A 15,756-nucleotide genomic window follows, 5' to 3' on the forward strand; every position below is an offset into this window, starting at 1 on the left:
TCGTTTGTTTAATTATCACGACGCCGGTTCAGTATAGGGAGGTCTAGAAGGATTACAAGAGATCTAGCAGATTGGGACCACTGATCTCTATGTATAAAGGCTGGATCGCGCATAGGAGAGGGGCTCGTGGGAGAGAGGTGCGGCACCCGGCCGTCATGTTCGAGGGCCCAATGGCGCAGGCTTCTCCCATAGGAAACAATGGAGAAGCGATTTAATTTGGAGCATTTGTTGCGTTTTAAACGCTCTTCACTGCTGATTAGCGCACATCTTTCTTAGGAATCAATGTGGTGATGTATTCCAAACGTGCTTCAGCGGTGTTCCTGTAGTTTTTAATGGTAATAGCCCTCTTTTTCTTCTCCGCTGCCTGTACTCCGAACGGAGAGCATATGCATGAAGGTGAATTCGGTGAATGTCAACCTATAAAATTAATTCTTTTTGCTCAGAAGGGTTCACACTGTTTGTTATTGTAAGGTAGTTCCGTTTGTTGTTCGGTTTTCGTGTGGTATTTGGTTTTCCTGTGGTGTTCTGTGGTTTTCGTTCGTTATTGTGTGGTTTGGTGTTGTATGGCTCTCGCTTGACTTTTTCCATTGTCGTATTATGTTCTACGAGTGTGTGTGTGTGTGTGTGTTCTACAATAAGACCTCGTTGCTTATTGTGAAGGGGCTCATTATATTATTCACTACATCACCACCAGCAATGGGGTGGAGTATCGCCCCTGGCGATGGCGAACTCCCCATTCCTCATCTTAAAATAACGTTGCTGTTACGAGTGTGTTGCAGTTGTTCAGCTGTCAGCGCACACTTCTCCACAGGTACCCCAGCAAATTCTAATGCGTTACAATTGTGTTACTTTTAGGAAGTGCTGAGGAAAATCAAATTTTGTAGGTACAGCATCACTCTAATGTCGTACAGTTTGCCCTCTACGATCGAAACAGGTCTCCTCAAGGTATCTGCTGCAGACCAACGAAGATTTAGATAGGGCCTAAATTTTCGCGACCCAGGTTCTGGACCCGCTTCTTCGGCACAGCGGGGCGACTGTGAGGGAACCTGTATAGCACAAGCGCATTGTTTATAGAAAATACATGGTTTTCAGATCTATAAGAGCAGCGAAACATAATTTCTTAGTACTTAATGCACCAGCGAATAGCAGTGCAAGCAAGTCGGAGTTGTCAGATGCATGCGATACGAATAAACACGATTTTTCCTCAAAATGAAGAGCTATGAAAAGTTATTCCCCTGTCTCTGTCCGTGTGTGAAGTGCACCCAAAACTGCAACAAGCTGGCATGGTATGCCCTCTAATTTAAAGGAAATGAGAAAATAAAAATAAAAAAACGCGGGCAGCCGCGCTCGAAGACGACAGGATGCGTTGGGCCCACCAATATGTCGGCTGGGGACCACGTTCTGGTGCACCCTATGCGCGACCCAGCCATATACTATAGAGATCGGTGATTGGAACGTCCTTACGGTAACAGTTTCGTAAACAGGGTACGCCAAGCACCTGATTCCTTTGCAGTGGCTGACAGCACGTTGTTGGTCTTGCATTTAAAAGTTTGGATTCTATACCTTATTTTTGAAATTATTCTTAAACTAGAAACTATTATAGAAATTATTTTTTTGTGTTCCCGAGCAAGACATTTACTAAAATGCGAAGTCCTTGAAGAATTCCTCGTGGATATCATCGCCGTTCAATTTAATAAAATTATGGTCAGTCTTACGTGACGGACCCTGTATATGCCTAAATAGCATAGATACAAAATGGCGCAAAATGACCGAGGCGTCTGTCTGCTAAGTATTTAACCCGGGATGAGGAAAGTAAGAAGAAAAGTATAAAGACTAGGGTAAGAGGATCGGAAACTAGACAATGGGTAAGTGAGATGCAAACGAAACCGTCACTCCGAATGGTACAGGGAACATAAAAAGGAAATATAATCGGTGGGAATTTTCCACAATTCTGCAGGGAGCGCGTTGCTGTTTGAGGCAAGGGATGCCAAGAACAAAAACCCATGTAGCGGAAATCATAGACAAAACATGTGGTATATGCGGGCAGGAAGAAGAGACCGCGGAGCATGTCGTATTGAAATGCAAGGGTATTCAGCCGGCGCAAGGCGATGTGGCCATATGGGAAGCACTGGATTTTCGAAACGATACAGACTAAGTAAATTTTTAGCAACACAAAACATTGGTGCGCTATGAATAATTCTAAAAGGAGTGAAAACCGGGCTGTTTGGTGGAACATGTTTAAAAGCGCTAACATGTTTTAAGCGCTTTCGAACAATTTTACCAAGATTCATACGCGCAGAGGCGCACGGCTATTCAAATTGTAATACTCAAATTTTAGGCTAGGTGGCGCAAGCTACCGCCCGGCCCGTTCCAAAGTGTAAAGCCGCAGGATTCATCCATCCATCCATGGCTATTGGTGTCAATGACAATTGAAAACTGCCCGCATGACAGGAGTATTAGCAACTTGTTCCTTGATACGAAGTTGCTGGCGCGCTCGGCCGGGTTCGAACCCGTAACCTATGAATCAAAGCTGGCTGCCGCGATAGAAAATACCACGCATAACGCGCAGGAGGGACACGGAGGCCAAATTTCACCGTATAACACGCGCATTATACGCTGGAAATGATGGCATTTACGTCACTCTGAGTACGTACACACTTCGTTCAGCTCCCTAACTACAAAAATATATCTTCAGCACTTTGTCCTTGAGGTCATGTACCATAACTTCTGTACGCAGTACGCACGAAGCCACATACTGAAAGGCCACATCTTTTGACGTCATCGTGTCACACATAGTGACAACGTGTTTACCAGCGTATAATCTTGTCATGACATATCAATAACTGCTGTGCTCTGCGATCATTGGTTGATTGTGGTGGAACGCTCCCACATTGTGACGCTTGTTTCTGCCGATTCATTATTATATTATCGTCTTAACAATAGACCTCTCCCTGTTTGTAAACAAATGATGTCATAGTGTTAGACAGCGCCTCCAATAGACCTCTATCCTAGAAACGTCATCATGACGTTGGTAGACAGACTGAAATCGAAACAAATCGGAAAGGGAAGGATGGGGGCACTTGTTTGCTGCCTCCTATTAAAATGAAAGTAGGACTGAAGGTCGCGTCCCTTTCAGGGACCATCGTAATCCCCTCAAGACCGTGGCTTTCGGGCGCCACCTTGTTCGCCCCTAGCTTCTAGCGTAGTTCAAGTCTACCAAATTGGTGGCGCTGTCAAACACTATGACATCATTTGTTTACAAACAGGGAGAGGTCTATTTGGTAGAGCGGAAGGGGGGATATGTTTATTAAGAAAAAAGTAAGGAAAGGTGGTAGAGATGAATTACGCTCGAAGCTAGGGGCGAGCAAGGTCGCACCTGAAAGCCACGGTCTTGGGGGGATTACGATGGTCCCTGAAAGGGACGCGACCTTCGGTCCTACTTTTCTTTCAATAAAAGGCAGCGAACAAGTGCCCATTCGTGGAACCCAGTCCACCTCTTCCGATTTGTTTCGGTTTCAGTCTGTTACCAACGTCATGATGACGTTTCTCGGGTAGAGGTCTGTTGCATACGGCTCCTCACTGGCTTTACTAAAGCCACTGTACACAGTGACCTCCACTGCCATAAACCTATACTGCCATCTTGCGCTCTTGAAACATTTTCGCAAAGGGCTATTGTATTGTAAGTAGTTCACGCCGGCACCCGTGTATGCCTGTAAGACATTACGCGATTTAAGATAGGGTTTCCGTCGGTGTAAAGGGGACTACCTCCAACAGTATAGTTCTCCTACTTGATGACAATACACACACTCCCATAAAACCTACGAGTACTACTTTTTTGTATGGTATTAGGTTTCAAAGCGTAAAAAAACTGATAGCATTGGTACCGGCTGGAAGCAGCATACGTACGCTATTCTGCACATGCTATGGTGTCACTGAAGTGTCCAACCATGAATTTGAAATGTCGCTTCACTAATTTGAGCTTCCGGAGGTCTCCAGGAATGGAACATCCGAAAAACTCCAAATATTCCAGGAGTTTAATACTCCGGTAAACATCCCTCCCCCCCCTCCCCCCCCGAAAGCTCCGAAAAGCCAGAATCCTAATTATACCAAAAGAAAAACGATAAAAATACACGAAGTGCCTGTTGATGAACCTACCTAGAGAATCTGCGAAAAATCTCGGCGTTTTTCAGTTACTGGCGAGTGTATTCCCGATACAATATTTAAAAGCTTCTCTACAGCGCCATTTCCGCTGTTTACCGTTCATACTGGCCTAATCTGATCTCATTTCACCCTCTCTTTTCTGCGCACTTTGTTTCAAGGAAGTGTAGTATGACTATTTGTCTCGTTTCTGCTTTCATCCGCTTCATGACAGTTTTATGGGACGATGCGGAAGTTAGTGCACGATAACAAACGTAGCCTCAAGCGAGGGGGGTACACAAGCTCGCGTGGCTCAGTGGCTAGCGCGCTGGCCATGTCACGTCGACACTGGGACGTACCCGGGTTCGAATCCCGGTGCCGGCTGTGCTGTCTGCGGGTTTTTCCCAGGGGTTTCTGAGACGCTTTCACACAATGTCGGCACAGTTCCCTTAGAAGTAGGCCCAAGACGCCCCCCCCCCCCCCCAAGAGCGGTAGTTGTGACGTTGCCCACCTGTGTGAGGCCGACGACGGCGAGCTCTTTCACGAGGACCATCCCACTTTGCTGGGCAGGCCGCTCACCAATGACACGCCACCACCACGTGTCCAGCTCATACAGTTCATTCACTCGACCATGTCAACCCTTCCAGAGGCCTTCGAAAAAGGCGAGACTAATGAAATAATGGTACAGGCGTCGCCACCCTTAACCGTAGTGTGGGAGCGCGTGGCCTGCTTGCATGCCAGCGCCGCCTTGTGTCGATGATGGGGCGTGCTAGGGTGGAGACTCTGGGGGCCCTGGTGCACAAGCGCCCCCGCCAGACACTTCAGCGATAAGAAAATCAGTATACGAGCAAAAATATCAGTGTTTCTTTGGCATATTTGCATTCACACGAACACGTTACCAAATCTTTCCTCAGCACCATGAAACAACAACAACAACAAAAATCTTTGATAACACATATCATAGTGAACAGAACGCTCAGAGCAAACATGGGTGAGCCTACAGTGCATATGTCTCAACTCATCTCAGAATATTGTGCCCCTCAAGCTCGCCCTTCCGCAAACCGGCATTTAGATAAAGTGTGGTAGATAACGCACACGCGCGGTTATTGTGCCTGTTTTGCGGGGGCGTAAGGTGGTATGTACTATACAGCAGGTGATCTATTTGTACCATGCCGATTACCCTGAGCTCAACCGATCGAGAGGGGGCGCTCCTGTACCATGGTCTTAGAGCCTCCACCCCAGCATCGACGCAAGGCGGCGCTGACATGCAAGCAGGCCACGCGCTCCCGCGCTACGGTTAGGGGTGGCGACGCCTGTACCGTGATGTTACACGTAAGGTTTGTCTGCGCAGTGTGGCGACATGTTGCACGTGCCGCAGGATTTGGCTGCAGGATGCGGCTAATTTCGACCACCTTGTGTTCTTTTGACGTGCGCCGGAAATCTCCGACACACGATGCTGGAAGCAATGTTTACCTCCCCGACATAGCTACCGCCCTCGGGCGGGATCGCTCCCGTGATCTTGAGCTCAGCAAGCCAGCATGTTACCGACTGAGCTACCCGGATCTATGCCGCCATGATCTAGGTTTTGCGAGGTTTGGTTTCGATTTTCGTTCGCTGCCATATGCAATTTAGAAGACTATTCACGATGAAAACATTCAAAAAACATTACTGCAATCACAGAGTATAAGGACTTAGAAACTCCAAATGAACGGTGGCGCTCCTTTGCGAGTGACGTCGTGTGAATAAACTATATATCAGCCATAGACGTGACGATGACCACAGCTGTGAGGCCAATAACGTCAAGCTGCTTCAAGCTAACGTCACCACCACCACCATGTGTTCACGCAGCAAAGGGAGTTAAGGAGGTACCGAGCAAGGGCTTCCTTTAGTTTCTTTTATGCCGCGAAGCAACTGTGGCCATGAGCGGCGTACAGACGTGGACAGACGAAGAGATGACAGCAAGAAGGAGTGGGGGACAGGGGGTAAGTATGCGTCCTGGGCCGACTTCAGGGTGAACTGTGCCGACATTCGTCTGGAAAGTCTGCCGGAAAACCCAGGTTCCTGGGTTTCCTGGGTTTTGAATCCGGATTCGAACCCACCACCTCCATGTCTTCAACACGACCTTGGCTACCACCAACCAGCGGATGCTTGGTGCCTCTTTTTGTTCAACGTGGCGTTGATTTGGCGATTTCAGGCGCGTGCCCTACCACGTTGAGTTCGACAGTGGGAACACACATACGCATCGTGCAAACCTTCGGAAAAAGTCATAGCAACCAACGTACGAGTACCGTTGTACAGGGTTCGACATGCCTCGCCAGGCTGGTTTCCGTTTTGACTTTTTTTCTCATTTTTTTGCGTAACAGACATACTCGTATGTGCTACGCAAACAAGATTGCCTCGCATTTTTAACCAGAGACTTTGAAATATTTCATTCTGCATTGGAAGACTGAATTTAAGAACTTGGACTGAAGTGGGAGAATTGGTTCGTGAAGGAGCGATAAATGCCACAAAATGAAAGAAAGGCAAATAATAATAACTAATAAAAATTCTTATGCATGTAGTACATGCAACTGATGTCAGTTCTATAGGGACTCCAATTATTATCACTGTAGAGCGCGGATTTTAATGCAAATGCATTTTTCTCCCTTTCGACATGGCGTCGTATCTGGGCGATGAAAAACACTTTTGGTCGTGCATGTTTGGGACCGATTTGAAGGGTTCTATGGTGCATATAAATACATGTTTCACACGTTATGGCATATTCCACACGAAGACACACGCGTAGTGCATATTTTGCCATATTTCCAGATGGCCAGGTGCTGGAGCTTTCTTCTTCTTTTTATGAAGGTCTTCCCGTCTTCAGGAAGATTTTTGGGTCTTCTTCCGCTAGAGTTTCTGTCGGAATAGAATATTTTCGATGTTTCGACGGGATGTGGTGTTCAGTTCCCACCCTGTCTGCTCGACTGCGCGAAATACTACCCGCAAATGTTCGAGATCTTTTCTTACAACGGCGCTCAAAGATTGCGCCTTTGCATGGCATCTGAGTGCGTTCGCTGCGCGTGCATTGCCGGTGAGCCGTACTTTGCCTTCTCCACTTTTTTACCGTTAGGAAGACTAGCGGCGTTCGCATTGCAATCTGCACTGCGGTGCAGTGCCAGAAGCAAAAGCATTCGGCTTCATGATTTATATCTGGCGCAAGCCGCCTTCGTTGCATGCTCCCGAATGATGGTGCATTTATTTTACCGTGTGATCGTTAATACAATGCTGAAATTTTGTCAAATGTTCATTAGGTGCATTGCCTTCGTATCAAAAACGGTGTGAACGTTGCATATATTCATAGTTGTTTTCACTGCATATTTCGAAGAATTTAGGTTTCTACATTCCATGCATATTTCGGGAGTTTTTAACGCATATTTATTCGCGCTTTAATTATCCGTAATATATCCCATATTGGAAACCCCGATTTGGAAATGTTTGAATTGAGACCCTCACCAAGCGTTGACACAACCACGTGACACAACGAAAAAGGGCAATAAACAGTGACCAGCTCCCATAGCACATGGCATATAGCATGGCATAGTAACCGCTTCCCACGCCGAGACCGGGAGGTGACGCGGGTTCGAATCCCCGCACCAGCTGTGGTGTCTGGGGTTTTCTTGGGTTTTACGGCAGTCTTCCCAGAGGAATGTCGCCACAATTTCCCGTGAAGTCGGCCCAGGACGCATACTAACCCCTCCCTGTCCCACACTCCTTCCTGCTGTCCTCTCACCATCTGTACGTCGCTCGTAGCCACAGCTACTTCGCGGCGCGAACACACACACAAAAAATAAATAAAAAATAAATACATAAACAGATGTTTTGTGGGGACCCTCATAATTTACGCAGCCACTTCTCTGGAATGTTCCAGATTCGGGGCATGCTCTGATCCAGTGTTGAGCGTAACTCGTTTGTAACTTTTAACTTTACTCGTTACTTTCCGTTTTTTACGTCCCTCCTTTACGTAACTACGTCGTAGCAACTTCGGGGTGAATTACAAGTTCCTTTTATTAAATTCTGGTGCACAAATAACGCAAAGCTGCGTCCTCCCTCTCTATCTCTACGACGGGGCGACGGGTGGGAGGGAAGAATATATTCCATTTAAAGTCGTGCGGATGCTCTCTATAATGAGACGGCAGACGACAGCCATGTGCGCGCCGCTTGAATAAGGTGCACAGCGCGCCGGGCTCCGAGCCCACTTGTTGTTGCGCGGTGAACGCTAATTATCTGTTTTGGTTATGTATTCAGAGACTCTGGTGGGGTTCATCATGGCGACGAGTAGCTTGCTTATAATTGCGGAGAGCATTGTGTAGCTAGAAGAAATGCTCTTGGCGCGGCTCTACGAAATATGCGATATAGAGGATGATTACTTACTCATCGAATTTAAAATCCTGATGAGTACTTTGTTCCACGTTAAAGAAAAACAAAAAACGATGATGTCAAAATCGTCGAACTCCAGCACCAGGAAGCACATCAAGGTGTACGACGACTTTCATCATATCGAAGACTGGTATATGATTTTGAAGCATCAAAAATATTACAGTGAATCCTCGTTAAGATGACCACTGCCGTTCCCGCGGATTTTGGTCATGCAGAGAATTGTCATATTAAAGAGAAACACACCGCTACGCACAACAAAAGCCGACGTAATTATGATTTATTTTCTGGAAGATTTGTTAACAATGACTACGTCAAACAATAGCACCATCAACTGCGGACACATTATCGACCTTTATCTGCTCAAAAAATAACGAGGCAACCGGAAGGGCTTCGCTTGCCTCCTTCGAGTAATGCCGCTCTTCATTCCGACTGCCAAATCACTCTTCTGCTTCGTTTCGGCCATCCTTACGTGAAAACAGCAGCACAGTGTGACCTGTTCCCCACCTTTTTAAGCACTTCGGTGGTTTGACAAGCGGTTCGTCAGCGATTTCAGGGGACGTCCCAAACCTCGACGCCCGTCACCCTCTGAGCGATTTCCGAGATAGCCTCTCCCGGGGGCTACTCTGAGGGTCATGTGACGTGGTCATAATAGCGGGAAGATAATGCCTGTGTTTGACCCTACTTGTGACAAAAATTTTGGTCACTGTCCGATAAACGGATTGTCATATTAACTAGGGGGATTTACATGCCGGCGTAACGGTTCCCGAGACAAACGGTCATAAAGCGAGTATGTCAGATTAACGAGGGTTCACTGTATATAACATCTTGTACCACCCATTGTGACATCACGATCTGAATTCATTATAAAATGGTCAAGAACTAAACAGCATACGAAGCGAGTAACTTGAAAGTAACTTAGGAACCTGAAGTTCATTTTCATAGCCCAGTAACAGCAACTTCGTCAATAACTTAACTTGTAACGGGTGCCTTTTGTCAAGTAACTTTCTGATCTCTGCTCGGATCTCTTTCAGTGGCGCTTGATAACATCAAATCAACGGCATTCTTTCACGGTCGTGAACTCGATGAATTTTGCTGCGTTCCCAGGTTGTTCCTCCGTTCGTTCTATGCCGCTAATCGAAGATCCCTCCCCATAGCTCGGCGCGATCATGATCGCGGCAGCCTTGCCAGTGCTTCGTGATCGTACTCATGATCGCGATCATCAGGCTTTGATAAGGCATTGCGATCATGATTGCGCCGAGCTATGTCCCTCCCTCGGCCCTCGAACCAATATTTTAAAAGTTAGCTAATTAGTGCTTTCATAATTTATTCATTGGGCGCAATGAAAAGAAATACTGGCGATTACGACACATGATGTCTTTTCCCTAAAAAGCCAGCAAATTGGTGGCAGGGTACAAGTTGCTTAGACACGTCGTCTTCCGCGAGGGACGTTAAATACGGGGTGCCGTGCGATGAGCTTTCATCGCACGTTGAAGAACCCTCATGTGGGCAAAAGCAATCCACAGACCGAGCGCTGTGGCGTCGCTCATAATGTCAGTTGTCTCTCGACGTAAACCACCAATAATAATAATAATAATTATTATTATTATTGTATGCCTGTATCTGTATTGTATGTATCAATGTGAAATCTTCCTGTTATGTTCCTGTTCCTGAATATGTTATGTTTTGCCTAGTCTGTATATGTATGTATATATGTGTAAGTACTGCAATGTCTACGTGCGCCAATACCAAGGCTTTGGCTGTTCTTGGGCACGTTAACAGAGTTTATTATTATTAAACTCGGTGCATATTAGTGGGAACGCACTGTATTTCAACACTGTGCTGTTAGTGTTTGGCTCGGTGTGATCCAACAAGAACGGCCAGTGGCCTGTCCGATAAGATACTAGGGAGTTCTCGTGCCGTAGATCTGCCAAACTCGCAGCTAAAGTGCGCTCCGAGCGCGAAGATAACACCCGCACGACGGGGGTCAAAAACGCGACGTAATCTAGAAGTACACAACCACTCGAGAGTTCAGCTCGCGTGCGCTGGTTGCAATGGGGCATAAACTGTCGTCTGCAAGCACACCAGTCGAGTAGCTTCTCCTGCGAGGAACTGCACAACTACGCACAATTCAAGCATTTGGCGTTTAACTGAGTACTCGCATTTGAAGGGTTCTGAAATCAGCCTCGATTGCGTAACAGCAAACATGCAACAGGATCCTGTAAACGGAAATCTAGAGTCGAGGGCAAACGGGATTTCAGTGGACCTCACAGAGGTCGAAGAGAGACAGTAGAGCGATAAGAAAGGGTATTTCCCTCACTTTCGACCATTGCAGACGACTGCGGTACACCGTTTGTTCCACGATCTATATATGGTTTACCCATCGGTCAATCCAAAATAAGAACCTCATTGACTGCAGATATTCTTGCTTCGATAATTTGCATCGATAAGCCAAAATAAACAAAACCATAATGCAGTTCATCATAGCGTTCTCCGTAAGTGAAAGTGTTACTGAGGTTCGTGCTGCGATTGGATTTAAAAGGACTGGAAGATGCGGCTTGTACTTTGCATATATGTAGTTTATACCAGGTAAGTTGACACGTTATCCTTTTGCGGAACATTGGCTCTGATGGCAGGAGTGCGGTTACAGATATTGATATTTTTTTATTCTTTGAAGATTTTCAGATCAGTGTCAGATGACATTATGTGTGATTGACAGTGTTTGTTGTGTTTTCTTGTACCATCCAAGTAGGCCTTGTGCTATTTGTGGGCAACCAATTAAAAATAAAGAAACGAGAATAAATAAGGGCGTATCGTGAATTCAAGACCGAAGCTTCCAGGGTATTCCCTTTCTTAAGAATTTCGAACGCCGATGTGTTCGTCGCTTTGTTTTTTTTTTTTTTTTTTAACGAGTATGGCTTCCACAGTTTTTGTGTAGCTTTCGCACGCATAAATGCGCCTTCCTGCGCCACCGGAAGTTCGTCATGTAAGCAGATAACGAATTACGTGTGCGAATGCCACTGGAGTTTATCTGCCACAGATAACTCCTGTGGCATTTAATAATAAACAAAAGCGACGGCAACATCGGCTTCCGTGTATCGGAACAGGGCAACATGGCGCTCTCATGGGAGTTTTGTGCTGGTACAGCTCCTGTCAAAGTTAATAATAACACTGCAAAAATGCGGTCTCGTTCCCGGGAACGCGATTACAGCAACCCTTTGGGCCATGAGGAAATTTTAATTAAACAAAATTATTCTGTTAGCTTAACGTAATGATTTTGTTCACTTAACATTCCCCCAGTGCCCCAAGGGTGGCAGTTATCACGCTCGGAAATGAGACCAAAATTTTCCAATGGTATTATTAACTTTGACGGGACCTGTACCGCTTGGAGCACTACCCATGAGCATCCATATGGAACATCATTTCGGTTTCTGCACCGATAGCTCCCCTAGCGGTACGCGAATACAACTCTCCTGAGGCCGCCACGTTGCCCTATTCTGGTGCACAGAAGCCGGTGTTTTCTCGCTTTGTTTATTATTTACTCTGAGTATGGCTTCCACGATTTTCCTGTAGCTTTCGCACGTATAAATGCGCCATCATGCGCCACAAGAAGTTCGTCAGGTAAGCAGACGACGAGTTACGTGTGCAAATGCCACTGGAGTTTATCTGCATACACCCTGTATAAATTTCACTGCCGGGAACAGAACCAAACCGATACCGCCCAGCTTAATAATAATTGGGGGTTTACGTCGCGAGACAACTGAGTCCGCCCAGCTTAATCGGCCGCATGCATCAGAGACTCCGAAATCTACTCCCCCCCCCCCCTCCCTTCGCCCTCCGGAATCCCAGACCTCTATTGGAACCTGCACCTGCACCACATCCAAGCTGTTCACATGCGCATCGTGACACCGTGCTCTGGGCACTCTGGGTCACCGAGGGCGAGCTCGTGCACTTCGGCGGCCTAGCACCTCGCGAGACCGGTCTTGGTGGCCCTATGAACTTCAGGCCGCCGGGGAGAGAGCACATCAGCCAAGGGCATTTCTATTTTTTTTTTCTTCTGCTTCTTCTTCTTCTGCTCATTTTGTTGCGCGGGCTCTTCGCTTCTATTTTTCGAAAACGTATCGTGCTTCAAACAAAGACGAGGAAATTTTGAAAGCCGTTAGAAGGGTCTCGTTTTTTGGCAACCTGTCCGGCATCGCTGCTACCTTTGCGTGCATAGTAGACGCAATAAAAAAGGAGCGTGAATTAAAGCATTCTACATGGGACGCTGCTTGTAATTTTAGTACTGAGACATAAATGTCATAAGCAAGAACGATGTCCGAAACAAAAGAGCCGATGGTACGAATGCACCAATGACACAGTGCATATCGCCTCTGTTACTTTTCTTGTTACGCAGTCAGAGCACATAGTATTCATTAGGCTCCTTCTTATAATGTTCGCTTTTGTAGTGTCAACAGCCATCTACCAGCTTTCTTGAGAAAAGTTGTATCCGCCTCCCCCAAAGAGGGAGAAAAAAAGAAAAAAACATCCAAAGGGTCATGACAACAAACATACGAGATTGTGGCAATGTACAGAGAACGGCCTATGATTACACTTTCAAGAGTTCATGAGATCAATGTGGGCTTAGTACGGTAGTATACCAGAGGCGAATATAGGGGGGGGGGGGATGTCCTGTCCCCTCCTCAATTTATGCCGTTACATTGAGTTTCAATTGACTTTAGGTGGTGTAGTAGGATGCTGTCCAAGGCAGGACCCCTCCCCCCCCCCCCCAAAAAAAAGAAGAATCCTGGATTCGCCTTTGGGTAGTATAGACGGATTCAAAGAGGGACAAGTTACCTTCCCTCGGAGCGTCAGGGTGGACGTCAGAATGGTAAACACCTTCTCTTTGCTAGACAGGAAAACACACAGCGCGAAAACAACAACCACGGCAGGAAACATAAGACACACACGGGCGCTCTGTGTGTTTTCCTGTCTAGCAATGAATTACCAACTAGCCCAACAAAGCATTTTGTTGAACCTTCTCTTTGCTACACATTTGTAGTGTGCACACCTAAAATTAACTGGAGGAAGTGACTAAATACCACATTGACACTGCTACTGAGTGACTTCCTCCAATTACATTGTACGGGTCATTCATGCATCTCTCCTATTGGTCAAAACAAAAGAAGCGAAAGAAATGTGGACTTACCGCGAACATAGCGTTTTGCAAACCGAATGGTATCGGCGTTAGTCTGGATATGATGACAACTTTAAACGCATGACCACTGTCCAGCAATGCAAGCGTAGACTTGACAAAGTCACTCGTTAATAGCCGTGCCATGATGAAGCCGAGAAAAAAGCGCTTCATCACAGTGTGGGCAACCGATATTCCCAAAGTAGCTGCACCCACAGTCACCAGAACCCCAAACAAGAGTCCGAAATGATAGCCGCACGCAAAATTGAGCAATATGTAGCCCCACGTAAGGGGAAACGCCACAAATGTGTACATTAAGATAAACATAACGCAGACGGTTTCTCGATCTTGCGACTCCAACCACACGAGGCAGTTCCGAACGTACAGCTTGCCCCAAAGGAGCGTGAGAATGATCAAGAGCAGGATACCGCAACACGGTATGTAGGAGACCGCAGTCCTAACACACGTCCCTGCGATGTGATGGCGCCGCTGTTTATGATATTGGTGGTTGTTTTTGGAGGATGTCACGTCACAGAAACTATCAACCGGAATGATGGTGACATCTCCCACGTTGCCGTTGTAGTCGGTGACACCGCGGAGAGATAGCAGCCGATCAAAACTTGACGAAACCATCGCGTACGGTAGATGGGCAAACGCTTGTATCCGTCTTGGAAACGACTGCTACCGAAGGACTTCTTGGCGCTTTCCATTTAGACGGGCTGCCCTGAATGCATAGTTGACAAACTTCAAATGCCGTGGCTGTGGAGAAAAAGCGCCGACTGCTCCTTCGCTAGCGGAAGGCGCAACATCAGCTGCTCGGAGAGGTCGACCGCGGTCGAACGAGTCCATCCCAAACAATCTCCGTCCCGCCCACGGCAGCGGTGGCGACCTCAAGCGAGGCGCATCGCTATGGACATCGCGGCCCTCAGTTTCAGTTTCGTTTCCGATCTGGCGGAACTTTTAGCAGCAATAAATAGTGCAGGTGTAAGGATTGGATATGGTATATCCAACGAAACAAAGGAGTGCAAGTAGAAAGCTCTGTTCATGAAGTTGCGGGTCTCGGAAATGAAACGGCGTGCAATGTGTGCTGCATTGCTACATCTGAGGATGAATACAGTATGTTGTCTCATCCCTTCGTGCTATCTCCGTTATTTATTTTTTTCGTGCTCAATGTGCGAGGTATGGATGGAACGATTAACGATATTATCGATATTTTTCCGGGGGGTTGTTACCGATATTTTTAAGATATAGATATTTTAAAAATATGGATATTTTATCGATGTGCGTATCGATACTTTTGACAAATATCGATATTTTATTAATGTAGATAGCGGCACAAATATATCGATATTTTATCGTTTTCTGCATCAGCGAGTCAACTTGGTTGAAGCTATGTGTGCGCGTGTCCAGCAAATGAAGTTCAATTACTTTCTTTTTTCAGGTATAGCCAACTAACGCGTCCCGTAAGCTCGCCCACCCAAAATCACACGCCCACACTCAGAGATACGCCGTGTTCAACGGGATCAACATTACAATAAAGTTTGCAATTACGGCACGTTAGACAGGGCTCATACGATATCATCTGTCACCTTCAGATGACTGTTTACAAGAACGTTTTAGCCAAGAGTAAATTTAAACGACCACGGAAGCGAAAATGAGCTGCACAGCGGTTTACCTCGTATTGTGGTGTGTACCAAAAAGAAAAAAAAAAGGGGCTCAATTCGACTGAGATTTGCGTATATTCGCTGAAATGCCGCCATAATCGCGATATAAAATTCTGCCACAGAGCGCTCTGAGCCCCTGGTGAGCACCGCCGCGCCGCCGTAGAAAACCACGGAAGTGACGCATATTGTTCGTCCTATTGGAGTTCCTGGCGTTCATTTCGCGTTGTTTTGCGATCGGAGCGATCGATGCTTTTTCGCAAAAAAAAAAAAAAAAAAAGAAGAAGAAGAAGAAAAGAATACAAAGGAACGAAAAGGAAAAGAAAAAAATGCACATGCTATGAAGAGTTTCCTGACTGTGCTACAGCGTGT

General features: G+C 46.4%; 1 protein-coding gene across 1 annotated transcript in view; it reads right to left on the reverse strand.

Annotated features, from left to right (window-relative positions):
- The window catches only part of LOC135378291 (transmembrane protein 64-like), a 28,756-nt gene extending 14,175 nt beyond the window's left edge, over positions 1-14,581 (reverse strand). Inside the window, exon 1 of the mRNA XM_064611283.1 lies at positions 13,739-14,581. Within this exon, the coding sequence (XP_064467353.1) occupies positions 13,739-14,356 (618 nt within the window). The 5' untranslated portion in view covers positions 14,357-14,581. The remainder of the gene's footprint in view (positions 1-13,738) is intronic.
- Between the last annotated feature and the right edge of the window lie 1,175 nt (positions 14,582-15,756).

This window comes from Ornithodoros turicata, chromosome 1 (assembly GCF_037126465.1).
Source record: "Ornithodoros turicata isolate Travis chromosome 1, ASM3712646v1, whole genome shotgun sequence".
In the NCBI taxonomy this organism is placed as follows: domain Eukaryota; kingdom Metazoa; phylum Arthropoda; class Arachnida; order Ixodida; family Argasidae; genus Ornithodoros; species Ornithodoros turicata.